The sequence below is a fragment of the Mustela lutreola genome, chromosome 9, assembly GCF_030435805.1.
Source record: "Mustela lutreola isolate mMusLut2 chromosome 9, mMusLut2.pri, whole genome shotgun sequence".
In the NCBI taxonomy this organism is placed as follows: domain Eukaryota; kingdom Metazoa; phylum Chordata; class Mammalia; order Carnivora; family Mustelidae; genus Mustela; species Mustela lutreola.
In genome coordinates this window covers 20,327,528-20,342,954 of record NC_081298.1, presented here as the reverse complement: position 1 = coordinate 20,342,954, position 15,427 = coordinate 20,327,528, and the positions used below count along the sequence as shown (strand labels likewise).

Here is a 15,427-nt window from a genome sequence, read left to right as displayed (position 1 = left end):
CCCACCTGGTAGGTGGTCAGTAAAGACTCAACCGTGCAAAAAGGAGTAACCGTGTAGAGAATGTTAGGGCGCAGTGCGATCTTACGGAATACTCAGGCCGATCTGACAAAAGTGGAAATGGGGTTCTCTGGGGCGCGATGGAGAATCTGCCACCTCCTGAGACCACAAGCACCTTGCTGACTTGCTTGCTGGACTGCTCTGGAGTCTAGGTGTCTGTCTTTCAAGTACACAGCCCTGCTACCCTGTACCCGGGTCCTATTCTTCAATGTGGAGATGCATAGACTCTCTTCTCTTTGTTTCTGGATATTTGCAGACTGCTGCCTCATTCTGCCTAAGACAGGGCTTGCAAACTCAGGCAACCACGGGAGCTAGCAAATGATGCCAATTAGTGAAGGACATCAGGTAGGGAAAGGGGGTGTGTGTGGTGGTGCTAGTGGTGTCCCCACCTGAACGGGACAGTCCTACTTCATATCTGCAGATTGTTGCCACAGGAGCCCAGCATGGCCAGGTGCTGAGATGGTCTAGGAAAATCTGAATATCTGATTTCAAAGATTCAAAACCTGATTTCAAAATCTGATTTCAAAGATTCAAAACCTGAATATCTGATATCAAATATCGGATATCAAAGCTTCAAGGTTATTTTTTATTTTTGTTTATTTGTTTGTTTTTTAGATTTATTTATTTATTTGACAGGGAGAGAGAGAGAGAGTGAGTGTGCACAAGCAGTGGAAGCAGGAGAGGGAGAAGCAGTGTTCCTGCTGAGCAGGTATCCCAGTGCGGGACTCCATCCCAGGACCCTGGGATCATGACCTGAGCCCAAGGCAGACGCTTAACCGACTGAGCCACCCGGGCACCCCAAAGCTTCAAGTTTTCAATGTTAGCAATACATAACTGTATTATAAAATATGGTGTGGTCCAAAGCCCAACCAATGAAGCAAGCAAACATGATGTGGTCCAGTGTGCTTCCAGGTTAAGTCAGGCCCCTAGCCACAGACGGCTCACTGCTGCTCCAAAGACTTCTGTTCTTTCTAGGCTGAGCGGCCCCATCCTTCTCAAGCCATGTTTGTGAGTGTCAGTTCCTAGAATTTCCTTCATGGTAATCAGCCCCTCAGCCTGCCTTTGAACATTGGCAAGCTCGCTCTCATTCCGTGTCTGTCCTTTTTATCTGGCAAACGCCTACTCATCGTTTCAGAGTCAATTCAGTTGTCCCTTGCTCTGGAGAGCTTTCCTCATCGCCTCAGGCAGACTGACCCTTCCATTTTCTGGCTATGACATGATGTTGGGTAAACTGCTTAATCCCTTCATGCCTCAATTTCCTTCTCTGTGAAATGGGGATGATGATACTACCTACCTCATTAGATTGTCAAGAGGAGAAAAAGAATTTGTAGATACATTGGTAGACGACAGATAGAGGATTCATAGGAGGCAGAGCGCTAGTCTCTGATCCATCACTGAATCCAGGCTTGTCACAGAGCAGGAGCTTGTTAAATGTTAGATCACTTGAGGAAGTGGGTAGAAGTAAATATGTGATCCACTAGCTCCCAGAGGTCTGACTGTCCTGATATGATGTGGTTGGGAATTCAACTTTTCCAAACCCCTTACTTTTAAAAAAGGCAACCAAAATATCTGTCTAAATGGCTAAAATGCAAAAACAGTGACACCACCAACTGCTGGCAGAGAAACTAGATCACTCATACATTGCTGGCGAGAACAAAAAATGGTACAGTCACCCTGGAAAACAGTTTGACAGTTTTTTTATAAAACTAATCAAATAATTGCCAAACGATCCAGCAGTTGTATTCTTGGGAATTTACTCCAAAGAAGTGAAAGCTTATGTTCACAGGAAAGCTGCCCATGAAGGTAAGATCCCCAAACTGGAAACAGCTCAGACATTCCGCGGTGAGTGAATGGTTAAGCAAACTGTGGTACATTCACACAATGGAATACTACTCAGCAATAAAGAAGAATGGGCTATGGATACACACAACAATTTGAATGAATCTCAAGGGAATGATGCTGAGTGGGAAAAGTCAATCCCAAACGGTTACCTGCTGTCTGGTTCTATTGATACAACATTTTTGAAGTGACACAGTTCTAGAGATGGGGATCAGTTGATTGCCAAGGGCAAAGATAAGAGTGCTTGGAGAGAAAGGCGTTAGGTAATCCTTGTGTGATGGAACTGTTTGTATCTTGACTGTGGTGGTGGACACACAAACCTACACATATGATGAAATTGTGTTAAAATAATACACACACACACATACACACACGAGTACATGTAAAACCAGGGACTTCTGAATAGATTGATAGGTTGTGTCAATATCAGGTTCTCGGTTATGATACTGACTATAGTTTTGCAGGATGTTATCCTGGGGACAAACTAGGTAAAAGTTGCATATTACTTGCTACAACTGCGTGTGGATCTGCAGTGATCTCAATATAAAACGTGTAATTAATTAATTTGAAAAGCATTACAAGGTACCCACAACAAAACTAAATAAAAGCAACCAAAGGCGGCTGGCTTGTTTTGGCTGAGCCTTGCCTTTGGTTATATTAACTTTTGAAGTCAGGTTCACTCAGACCCTGAGGACCTTTGCCCTCTGAGCATGGCCAAGCCAACCCCTTCCCCATTTGCTTGTCTGCCCTCCAGTCTCAGGGCTGGGAGGGATGTGAAGAACGATCTGACCCAGTCTGTGCTCCCACGGGTCACACCGAATCCTGGTCATTAGCCGCTGGAGGACAGGGAGTGAAGGAGGGAGTGAAGGAGTGAAGCAGGGAGCCTAGAAGATCAATGATCACTTCTTGAAACCCAGGGCTGTCTTGACCCCTGGGGACCAGCAGGCATTTCCATATTACCCAAATGCCGACCTGTGCCAGTCTTTCTCTTGCCTAGCACCCCGCAATTCTCCACCAGCCTTGCCTGTGGGGTCCCAGATGGGCTGAGTTTACATGTCCCTATTCTTTTCCCTCCAAGCTGTTTCTCTCTGCTATTAGGTGTATAACATTATTTGGTCAGCTCTTTTTATTCCTAGCAAGTCTGGGAGGTGGAGACAATATCTTATAGGTGGGAAAAGAGGCTTAAATATGTTCAAGTGATCATTCCAGGACTCTTTTCTGGTGTGTCTGAGAGCCCATAGGGTCGGTGCTAAATGAAGACAGGGACCAGCTAGCATTAGACTGAAATTTTGTTGACTTCATATTGTTCAGGAGTCCATGAGAGCAAAAAGTGTGATTAAAAAAAAATTCTTTTTTAAGGTCAGCCAAAGAAGAAAATTTCAACTCACATTTTCTAGGTCTTAAAAGTTCAGCTATTACCAAAGTTCTTGGTCTTAGGACCCCTTTATACTATTAAAATTAAGGATGTCCAAGAGCTTTTATTTATGTGGATGATATCTGTCAATATTTACCATATAATAAATGAATGCTGAGCAATTTAAGATATGGTATTAAGTCCTTTAAAAGAAACAAAAATTCCTTATATGTTATAACAATATAACAAGCCCCTTATATGTTACAACAATATAAAGACCTTATATGAAATAACAATGTAACCTCCCCGTCAAATTAACAATTCTGTGGTATGATGAAGGTGTTAGCCAAGGCTGCAGTGGTAATCCTATTGCCATAGATAAATGTATCAGATCAACACTTTGTATGCCTTAGACTTACACAATGTTATAGGTCAATTCCGTCTCAACTTAAATATAATAGAAGCAAGTGTTTGGCACACGGGGCGAGTACCACCCTCAGATCGGAGTTTCGCGCCTGACCCGCGTGTCCATCTGTGTCTCTCTCTCCCCGCACAGGCCCCACCATGAGGCCCCAGCCCCGCAGGAGCCCCCGCGCCACCCCGGCACCCGGCGCCCCGCGCTAGCACCACCCCCTCCCCCGCCAGGGTGTGGGGAGGCGCCAAGGCCATGGCCAGCCACGTGGACCTGCTGACCGAGCTGCAGCTGCTGGAGAAGGTGCCCACGCTGGAGCGGCTGCGCGCCGCCCAGAAGCGCCGGGCGCAGCAGCTGAAGAAGTGGGCGCAGTACGAGCAGGACCTGCAGCACCGGAAGCGCAAGCACGAGCGGAAGCGCAGCACGGGCGGCCGCCGGAAGAAGGTGTCCTTCGAGGCCAGCGTGGCCCTGCTGGAGGCCTCCCTGAGGAACGATGCCGAGGAAGGTAGGCCCCTCTGGCCCCGGGTCAGCTCCCGGCCGGTGCCTCCTGCCCCGGCGGGGGGTGGGGGGTGGGGATGGGGTCGGCGGGTGCGGTGGGGGGCGCTGGTCGGGTCTGCAAGGGGCGCTCCGCGTGCTGCTGGGCTTTCCCGGGCCTCGGCTGCGGCCCTGGACAGTGTAGGGCCTTGGTTAACGGCACGGACCCGCGCGCAGAGTGCCCTCGCTTCTGAAACAGGGTTTGTCCGATCTTCCCCGGCGTGACTCTGGCAGGGAGGCAAGTCACCTCGGTTCCCTGCACCTGAGTGTCCACCTCTGTAACACGGGGGTCAACACTGGCATCCGCCTCAGGGGTTTGCTGTGAGCATTGGGTTAGCGAATCCCGCTAAGTTATTGGGTTTGTGTGGTCCGTCGTACTCTGTGAGTGGGTATGAGTATGTTTTATTTTATTGTATGATTCCTGTATTTTATTTCATTATATTTATAGAATGAATGTCTGTCTGTATACGTATTTGTGTATATATACCATTTGTATAATATCACATTTGTATCTACATGTATATATATATATATATATATATATATATATATATATATAACTGCTCATATGTGGAGTGCCCATGAAGTCTGGAAACAGAGGAATATACACAATGTTATCTAGGACATTTTCACTCTATTAAGCAAACTAATAAAAAAACATAAATGCAAATACACACTCATAGCATTCGTTTCCAGATGTTATGGATACCCTGTACTGGTTATATTTTACTTAATTATGTTATTATATGTCCCCTGATCCATATATCATGATACCCCAGAGGCAGGTATAACAAACACCCATTTTACAGATGGGAACACTGAGACCCAGAGAGGTTCAGAACCTTGACTGAGGTGGCAGAGCTGGGACCAGAAACCATGGGATCCAAGCTCTTGTCCCTGGCCTCATGGCCTTGTAGGTTTGTTTCCTGTTATATGAATGATTGGAAGAGCCATGATCCAATCAGATCTCTTCTCTGAAGATGCTCACAGGGGTCATTGCATGGCTGAGGTTTGTGTGTGTGTGTCCTGTGTTCCCCTCGGCAGCCTCCGGTCTCCTTCCGGCATAGGAGTCCTTTCTGGCTGTCCCTGGGGAAGGCCCGGCTCGCCGTGTTTCCGGGGTCCCTCTGGCCTCCTGCCTCCACACACCCTGTGGACATGCAGCGCTAAGACAGTCATGGATGGAGGGATGGCATTTCCCGCCCTAGAGGGTGTTGGGTTTTATGCACATCGCTCCTCAGGTTCTAGCACCTTCTGAGAAGTGCAATTTCCCTTCTGTCCTGGTTGCACAGTGCTCTGGGAACCAAGCAGAAGCATTCCCAGAACTACTCAGCTGGAAGGAGCGCGGCTGAGAGCCTGGAGTGAGCAGCCCCCGGGAGAGAGGCATGAAATGTGGGGCTCGGGGGACCGGCCCTGCGAGGCTCCTTCCCACGTGAGGTGCTGGGTGACGTGGCCGACCCATCCCGCTCAGTGGGCGGCACATCAATGATGTCTAATTTGTGTCGTGGGTGGCGGTTCATCGGCTCTTCTTTGCCACTCATCTTTTCCTCCCTCCTTCCCTGACAAAGCCGTGTTCTGCTCCCTGAAGGGACTCTGCGAGCTGGCTGACAGCTGCTCCAGAACTTCGGTGCCTCCCCAGCCCTGGCGTGGGCCCCGCACCCTGCCAGCCTCCCACATAGCCTGGGGGCGAGGAGCGCCAGGCCCGGGGCCAGGACTGCAGGCCCCCTCGGCCTTGTGTGTGACCTTGAGTGGCTGGTTTCACTGCTCTGGGTACAGCTTCTTAGTCTGTAAAATGGACTTTTGAACCTTGTCCTCAAGGGGTGGGGTGTGTGTGTGACAAGAATGAGACAAGACCCTAAATGTGACAGCTTGCTGAAAAGTGACCCTGAAGGCCGCACCAGGGTGGTGACCATTCTAACATACTTTGTTTTTAACAGCCCAAATATACACAAACATGTTTTTCTTGTAAAAATAAGCACAGAAGCGTACAGAGGAAAAAGTTCCCCCCTCCACCCCTTCTTTCTGTTAGTTTGATGTGTTTCCTTCTAGGCATTTTCTTTACTTGCCTGTGTATTTGTCTAGTTGGAGTTTTTTGGTTTTGTGTTGTTTTTGCGTAAGTGATGACATACTGGACATTACTCTGCAATATTCTTTTCCTTTTCTTTTTCTTTTTTTTCCCCACCCAACAAGATACCTTGGAGGTGTTTTCATGCCAATACCGTGCACTTACAGAGCTGTATTATTCTTTTTAACTGCTGCATAGTATTCCATAGAGGGTTTCCCCAGAAGTTTTGAACTGGTTCCTTAGTGATGGGCATGGAGGTTTTCCCAGCAGTTTTGCTTTTGCTCAAGTGGACTTCTTGTGCACACAGGTAGATGTTGATCGAGGACAGATGTGGGCAAATGGAAGAGTTGGATGCAAGCGTATGTGCATTAAATTTGAATGAGAAAAGTGCTGCCCCCTTGGGCCGGTCCCTGGCCTTGGGCAGCCAAGTGAGGGTGGAGGGCCGGAGCACTGTGTGCCGGGGTGGGCCGTAGGGTGGGGTGAGAGGTCCCCCTGCAGTCCACAGGTGGCTGGGTTGGGGCTGGGGTGTGAAGCTTCCGTCAGTACCCATCAGCAGGCAGTCTGGCCGGGCTATGCTCAGCATCCTGGCAGTATGACAGAGCCCGCTGCTCCCAGCTGGCATCGGTTAGTTTCTGTGGCTGGCGGAGCCGGTGCTGGGGAGGCTGCAGGGGCGTTAGCTCGCAGCGGGATGGAATGGGGGTGGCGGCTCCCCCGCTCCCTTGAGCTCACAGCAGTGGCTGAGTCAACCTCCTCCACTTGCCAGGGCAATGTGAGTCGACCCAGAGAAAGGCAGCACTGGAGAGGGATGCACTATACTTCCTCCTCCAGCTCTGCATTGTCTTCCGGCTAAGGTCCCGGCACCGGGGTTTCTTCTTGGTCTTGGACCTACCTGAACCCTACTCTCTTGTGCCCCCTGCCTAGCACTGCCCTGTGTTCCAGCCGTCTCCAACTCCAGCCTCCTTTCATATTCCCTGCGTTCTCTTACCTCCCTGCCTTTGCATATGCAGTTCCTTCTGTCTGGAACACTCTTTTGCCTGATTCCTATAACGCTAGGAGTTGGGTCTTGAGTGACCTTCTTGGGAAGCAGTCTGTGAGCCTTTTCTGCACCCCACCCCATCACTAGTTAGAGCAGAAATGCAGTACACAGCTAACGTTTACCGAGAGGCAGTGCAGTGTTGTGGCGAGGAACGTGGACTCTAGGGCTAGTTCTCCAGAATTCAAGTCTCAGCTGTGCCACGCGCTAGCTGTGCAATGTCGGCAAAGTTACTAAACTTCTTGGGGCCTCAGTTTCCCCATCTGTGAAAATGAGGATGATAGAATACAGCTGCCTCAGAAAGTTGTCGTGGGGTTAAAATGAGTTTATAGATGTTGAAGTGTATGCTAAGGAGTAAATTTTAGTGTTATAAATTGTAGCTATTCTGCATTATCTATGGTCGACAATTATATAATCTGTACTAGTGTATACACTGATTATCATTGTTACTGTTATTTATTGAGTGCTTACTTTTTTTTTTTTAAAGATTTTATGTATTTATTTATTTGTCAGAGAGAGAGAGAGAGAAAGCATAAGCAGGCAGAGGCAGAGAGAGAAGCAGGCTCCCTGCTGAGCAAGGAACCCCACATGGGACTCGATCCCAGGATCCTGGGATCATGACCTGAGCTGAAGGCAGCAGCTTAACCCACTGAGCCACCCAGGCATCCCTTGAGTGCTTACTTTGTATCAAAAGTTATCTCAGTTAATCCCCATGATGACCTTCTGAGGGGGCAGTCAAATCTCATTTTTTAGAAAAGAGCTCTATTGAAATAGGTTTAATTGACATTTCACAAAATTTGCTGATTTTAAGTGTGCAATTCAGCGATTTTCGGTAAGCTTACAGAGTGGCACACCCATCACCGCAACCCAATTTTTTAACATGTGCCCATTTGTAGTCACTCCTGATTCCCACCCCTGCCCCCAATCCTTTGCAGCCACTAATCTCTTTTCTGCCTCTATATCCTTGCCTTTTCTGGAATGTTCCACTTATAGAGACTCATCCAATATGTGAGCTTTTGCGATCAGGTTCTTTCACTTAGGATAATGTTTCCAAGGTGTGTTCAGGTTGTGGCATGTGTCAGGGTTTCATTTCTTTTATTGCGCTGTAGTGTTCCATTGTACGGATATGCCACATCTCATTTATCCATTCACATTTGGGTGGTTTGCATTTGGGGTAATGATGAATAATGCTGCTAAGAACATTTTTGTGTAAGTCTTTGTGTGGATGTATTTTTCATTTCTCTGGGGTGGTTACCTAGGACTGGAATTTTTGGGTCATATGGCAAATTTGGGTTTAACATTTGGGAAGCTGCAAACCTGTTTTCCAAAATGGCAGACTCATTTTGCATTCTCAAACCTCATTGGACAGATGAGAACATCAAAGCTCCAAGAAGAATGTCACCTGCCAAGGATCTCACAAGTTTTTGGCATCAGACCAGGGACTCAAACCCACATCTCTGAAGCCTGTGCTTTTAACTGCCAGGCAGACCTGGCACCTCGTGCTCTGGATTTTCCCTAGGAAATGAGAGAGCCATTCACTCGTGGTTCTGACCTGTGTCTCTTGGGGCCCGACGGCCCTGCTGCTCCTGCCAGCCTCTTGGGCCCTTGGCACTGGTAGCGATGGTGGTGGGGGTCCCTGGATAAGCTCTTCATCCCAAACTATAACCTCTTTCCTTGGCCACATGAGCCGGCCTCAGTTGAAACCACCCAACATTTGTTAAGTTTAAGGTTCCTGTTCTTCTCTCCGAATGTTGCAGGATTTTCTTTATGGAAACTCTGTTCACATTCCCAAAAAGAGTTTGAGTGTTTCTTCTATAGCCTAATTTTAACTCTTCAACTGTTATTCTCACGGTAAAGGTTTTCAAACTTTTTTTTTTTTTTTTTTTTTTTGAGCAGTGGAAACTTTTCTTTATGTGAAATTATGCAGAAACTCAATATGTAAAAAGGGTGAAAGAGCTATTCTGGCTGAGGCTCTGCGGGTGGCAGTGGTGGCCACTGGGCCCTCACCCGCCAGGCACCCAGCGGACCTCTCCCCGGCTCGCAGGTGCTCTGGCGCACACCTGGGCTGCGTATGCCGTGCTTAAACCGTCAGCCCCTCCAAAGGAAACAGAGGTCTGTGGCTGGCAGAGCCGGTGCTGGGGACTTTCACTTCTGGTGATTTGGAAAAGGGAAGTTTCTTTTCTCTTAATTATAAAAATCATTCATCCTTGTTGTAGAAAATTGTTAAAGTACAGGAAGAAAAAAACATTAAGAAAACAAAATCACAGCTATGCCCAACGTAAACAGCAACAACTACTGATAATGTTTTGGTATTGTTATGTTACTCAGGGTCCTGATAGGCAAGAAATGGTGCCCTCACAAGGGGTAGTTTCAGAAAAGTTTAATAAAGGGGTCATGTCTAAAGAGCTTAGGGCATCAGTCCTCAACCTTTTTGGTCTCTGGGCCCCTTTAGATGGTTAGAAACTGAGTCCTCTTTTTTTTTTTTTTTTTTTTTAAGATTTTATTTATTTATTTGACAGAGAGAAATTACAAGTACACTGAGAGGCAGGCAGAGAGAGAGAGAAGGAAGCAGGCTCCCTGCTGAGCAGAGAGCCTGATGCGGGACTCGATCCCAGGACCCTGAGATCATGACCTGAGCCGAAGGCAGCGGCTTAACCCACTGAGCCACCCAGGTGCCCCGAAACTGAGTCCTCTTAAGAGAGTTTGTTTCACTGGGCTCGGTATTGATATTTATCACATTGGAAATTAAGGCCGAGGAATTCAAACAAATATGTACTCATTAAAACATAAAAATAAAGCCATTATCTGTTGTACTAGTTATCTACTCCTGCATAGCAGAGTTGCTCAACATTGAGTCCCTCAAAACAATAAACATTTCCTGTTTTACACAGCTTCTGTAGATCAAGAGTCCAGGGGCAACGTGGCCTGGGTGGCTCTAGCGCAGGATCTCTTATAAGGTTGCAAAAATCACCTCAGACTTTAACGGGGCTGGAGACTCTGCCTCCGAGATGGCACATTCACGAGGCTCTTGGCGGGAGGCCTCAGGTTCTTGCCACATGAACCTCTTCATAGGGCCGGATGAGTGTCTCCTGAACATGGTTGCTAGCTTTCTTCCGAGCGAGTGATCCAAGAGTTCGAGTGAGGAGGAAATCACACTGCTTTTTATGACCTATGCTTTTAAATCACATATCATCACTTCTGCCGTATTCTGTTCATTAGAAACGATTCACAGAGTCTAGCTCCCACTCAAGGGGAGAGGGATTAGACTCACCTCTTGAAGCAAGAATTTGTGGGCATGTTCTAGAACTACCACACCTGTGAACATAAATATTTTTATGAAAAATACTAATATTTTTCAAGACAAAAAAATATAGAGTAGCCTTGTTTTATACTTTTGCAAATCTTTGTTAAGGTCTGACTTTAAAAGAGATGGCTGAATTCTCTCATCTGCTTCCTCATTCAATATGTTGTGATATGTTATTTTGGTTAAAATAAATGAAGAAAAATCTCACACAGATATGCCATTGGAAAAGAGAGGAATCTCTTAGTTGCCTTTTCAGATCATTGTGGATATTCCTTGATATTGCAACCAAATTCAATAGGTGGTCGCTTCTTGAAGGTTAATCTCAATGTGGAACCTGAAACGGTATCAATTTTTAGATTTTCTTACTTTGTTACATTAAAATCCATTGGTGGTCTTGCATTTTAAAAGTTTCTTTTACCCATACCTACTTTCTTTTTTTTTTTTTAAAGTATTATCTGTTAGAAAACATTAGCTCACTTTTTTTTTTTTTGGATATTACACCAAAAGTACAAGTAACAAAAGGAAAAAATTAACAGGTGGGACTATATCAAACCCAAAAGCTTCTGCACAGAAAAAAAAAATCAGTAAAAGGAGAAGCAAACTACAGAATAGGAGAAAGTGTTCACAAACTATATATCAGATAAGGGGTTAATATACAAAAAATATAAGGAACTTATACAACTCAATAGCAAAAAAACAAATAATCCAATTAAAAATGGGCAAGGCATCTGAATAGACTTTTTCCCAAAGAAGACACACAGATGGCCAACAGGTCTATGAAAAGATGCTCCACATCACTAATCATTAGGAAAATGCAGATCAAAGCCACAATGAGATAACACTTCATTTTAGACCTGGGACAGCCGTCAGGCTTCTCTTGTGTAGTAATAGCAAGGTATGTGGAGCAAAAAACACAAACCAAGAGAAATCCCGGGGATGCCTCGGTAGCTCCTTGCTGAGCCAAGAAGAAGAGGACAAAGGAGACCAGTAATCATCTGCCAGGGTAGAAGAAAGACAGCTAGGGTGGTATGGCATCTCAGAAGTCCAGGGAGGAAACCATTTTTAGAAGAAAAGTCTGTCTCCTGAGCCAGATGTGGCTTAAAGGTGGACGGTTTTATGTCATCTTGATATCGTCTTTGCAAAAGAGAGGGTTAATGCCGGCTTCCTAGTCTCCTGTCTGAAAGTACCATGATTGACGTAAACACTCTCCTATGATTGGATTTTCAGGTTGTTTCCAATTTTTGCTACTATAAGTTATGCCATGGTAATTCTCAGTGGACTAAAAGTAAAGTATTTGGCCACAAGTTTGGTTATTTACTTGGGGTAGACTTCTCGAGGCTCAGAGATTTGAGGTATGAACATAAGCAAGGCTTTGGTAGAAATTGCTGATTGGTCAGTTTGCACATAAACCTCACCCCACAGCCTGTGTGCCAGGCCTGCCTCACCTCCGCCTCGCTTATCGACCCTGCTTGATGACACAGAAAAGCGCAAAGTTGCTGACAGATTCAAGATATGGAAGATAGTCCTGTGGTCTTAATTTACACATAACGGAGAAATTTAAGGTTGAACACCTATTCATAACCTTACTGGGAATTCGTTTCTTTATTTCTCTGAGTTGTCTATTTTTGGGTTCCATTTTTTCTACTAGTTTCTTTTCTTTATTGATTTCAACGATTGGGTAATGTTTGTGTCAGACAGAGAAGAGACAGAGAGTGCATGAAAATGGAGGGCAGGATGTGAGTTGTTGTCATGTACGGTGCACATGCTTTCTGCTGACTGTGTGTGTGCGTGTGTGTGCACATGTGTGTATGTGTGTGTTTGCTTTACCATTTTGCCAGATCATTTTTATGTAGTTTAATCTAATGATATTTGCTTCTTTCTCCTCTTCATGATTTTGTTCTTTGCTCTCATCCCTCTAAAACAGGGCTTTTAACCCTCTAAAACTGTGGTTTGGAGGCCAAATCTTGCCACTACCTGTTTTGCAAATAAAGTTTTATTTGGAATACAGCTTCACCTAATCATTTACATATTGTCTGTGGCTGCCTTCACACTACAGCGACCCAGTTAGGCTGTTGCAACAGAAACCATATGACCTATAAAGATGAAAATATTTACTTTCGCCTTTTACAGAAAAAGTTTGCTGACTCTTGCTCTAAAGCATTTCCTCACCGAGTGATGTATTTTTAAAAAATATTTTACTTATTATTTGATAGAATGAGATCACAAGTAGGCAGAGAGGCAGGCAGAGAGAGAGAGGAGAGAGAGGGAAGCAGGCTCCCTGCTGAGCAGAGAGGCCGAAACGGGGCTCCATCCGCGGACCCTGAGATCATGACCTGAGCCGAAGGCAGAGGCTTTAACCCACTGAGCCACCCAGAGACCCCCCCCCCCCCAGTGATGTATGTTAACCTGCATGCTTTTTCTAGATTTTTGTGGCCTTATGTAAATAAAGTAAACATGTAATTCTTCTGGAATTCATTTTAGTGTGAAGTAGTCCATGCAAATCTATCTCCATTTTGTTCAGAAGCATTTTCAATTGTCCAGCTTCCTTCCCTTCCCTGTGAATTTGCGAGGCCACGCTCATCCTCCTGAGCCTCATCTGTGACAAAGGGTAAATTTCTGAGCTGTTCATTTTGTTCTAACAATCTGTTTCTGTGCCAGTTACACACTGTTTTGATCCCAGCTTTCTAATGTGGCTTAGTGTATTAGAGAACGAGTCCTTAAATTGCTCTTCTTTCGCAAAATGTTCTTGGTTATTTTCAGCTGTTCACGTAACATATAAGCACTTTTGGTCAGGTTTTCCCTCCAGAGCTCAAAAATAGAGTCCTCCAAAATTGATTAATGTTGTAAATGGGTATAGAGTATTGGTTTTATAAGATGAAAGGAATTCTGGAGATACATGGCAATGATGGCTGCACAGCACACAGCATTATGAATATAATAATATTCATAACATTATTAGATTATCATATAGATATTTATATATTATATATAATAATAATAATTTGATACCACTGAACTGTACTCTTAAAAACGATTAAGGTGGTAAATTTTATGCATATTTTACCATAATAAAAAAAATGAAAAAACAAAAATGACCTCCCAAAATTTAGCCAGGGACCAAGGGAGGAGACAAGGGGAAGTTATTGTCTAATGGGGATGGAGATTCCATTTGGAAAGACGAGAAGAGTTGGAGATGGATGCTGGTGAGGGTCACACAACAATGGGAATGTAATTAATGGCACTCAACTGTACAGTAAAAAGTGGTTAATATGATAACTTGTATCTTCTCTATATTTTACCACAATTTAAAAAATGAATTGGGGCTCACTGTATATCCTTGTCATGAGTTTTTCTAAGCAGGCAGATGGCACATGTCTCCAGTGGGCAGCTATTCCTTTAAGTCTTTCAGGAAAGCTACAGGGTTTTTGTTGTTGTTATTGTTGTCCTTGTGTGTTCGTTTGTTTTTGTTTTTGTTTTTTTTTACCATACACGTCCTGTTTATTTCTTGAAAGGAAGGCTTTGAGTTCTTATATATTGATTTTGTAGAAAGATATTTTACTCTCATTTTTTCAGTAGTTTTTTGGGGGCCTTTGTGTAGAAAATGACATTTGCAGATGATAAGGTGGTCTGCTCATTCTGATGTTCAGTGAGGCTGTCATGCCTATAACCTATCTTCCCACTCTTTCTCTCTAGGCCAAGAACTCCTGTTCCTTTTGCTGACTTTTATAGGATGTGGCTTGAGATTCGTGAACATACTCTCCTTTGTCTATAACTTTCCCAAAGCCTGATCTGGCTCCCCCAGCGTGAATGGAACTCTCAGTTTCCTCACTCTGGTTGAGTTTATCTGTTAGTATGGCTCAAATTTTCCATTGGCTTTTTGGGCTGCCACTATTGACTCATCTGGAGTTTATAAGAAACTGAAACCCCCAAGTGGATGTCCATTAGTGAACTTACATCTTCCCCAACCTGTTCTTACGCAAATGATTTTTAAAAAACCAACTATCTGTTGAAGTATGTTCTTCAAACAGAAAAGGGCAAAATGGGTTCCACTTTCACATGTCATGGGTGCCTCTGTGACCCAGTACTCACCCTCTGTAACCAGTATATTACCAGCATCCCAGAAGCCATCCTGGACACACAGGTGATTTTCAGCCCTGAAGTCGAGACCCTAAATTGATCTTGTTGAATTTGAGTCTATTATCTACCTGCTCAAATAATTTGGACTCTGAATAATATATTAAGATTCCTGTGTTAGCAGTAATAGGAACCCAACTTAAACCAACTGAAGCCCATGCGGATTCAAGGCTACCAAAGTATCTATGATCACTGTTAGCAGCTCAAAGTGTATATTCTATACTTTCAGTAACTGCATTAGGAATAATTTCTCTTTCTTTTTTTTTTTTTTTTTTTAAGATTTTTTATTTATTTATTTGACAGAGAGAAATCACAAGCAGTCGGAGAGGCAGGCAGAGAGAGAGGGAAGCAGGCTCCTGGCTGAGCAGAGAGCCCGATGCGGGACTCGATCCCAGGACCCTGAGATCATGACCTGAGCCGAAGGCAGCGGCTTAACCCACTGAGCCACCCAGGCGTCCCTAATTTCTCTTTCTAACAGTTTTCTAGGTTGAGCGCATGCCAGAATTGAATCTCATTGTCTAAGATGTCTACCTCCGAGCCAATCACAGGGGCTGGGGCAGGGATGCAATGCTATGATTGGTCTGATCTGAGGCATATGCCCACCCCTGAAGTCAGCTCCTCCCAGAACGCATGAGCTGACACTTGGAGATACGTTGTACCTGCCCCAAGAGAAATTGGGGTGCGGTTCCCAGAAGGAT

The 15,427-nt window shown here is 45.0% G+C and overlaps 1 protein-coding gene across 2 annotated transcripts in view; it reads left to right on the top strand.

The window, feature by feature from the left end:
• Window positions 1–15,427, top strand: part of PPP1R16B (protein phosphatase 1 regulatory subunit 16B) — an 89,874-nt gene that overhangs the window by 22,871 nt on the left and 51,576 nt on the right. For both annotated transcript variants that reach the window (XM_059133206.1, XM_059133208.1), the window contains exon 2: window positions 3,807–4,167. In XM_059133206.1, the coding sequence (XP_058989189.1) occupies window positions 3,918–4,167 (250 nt within the window). In that variant the 5' untranslated portion in view covers window positions 3,807–3,917. The remainder of the gene's footprint in view (window positions 1–3,806; window positions 4,168–15,427) is intronic.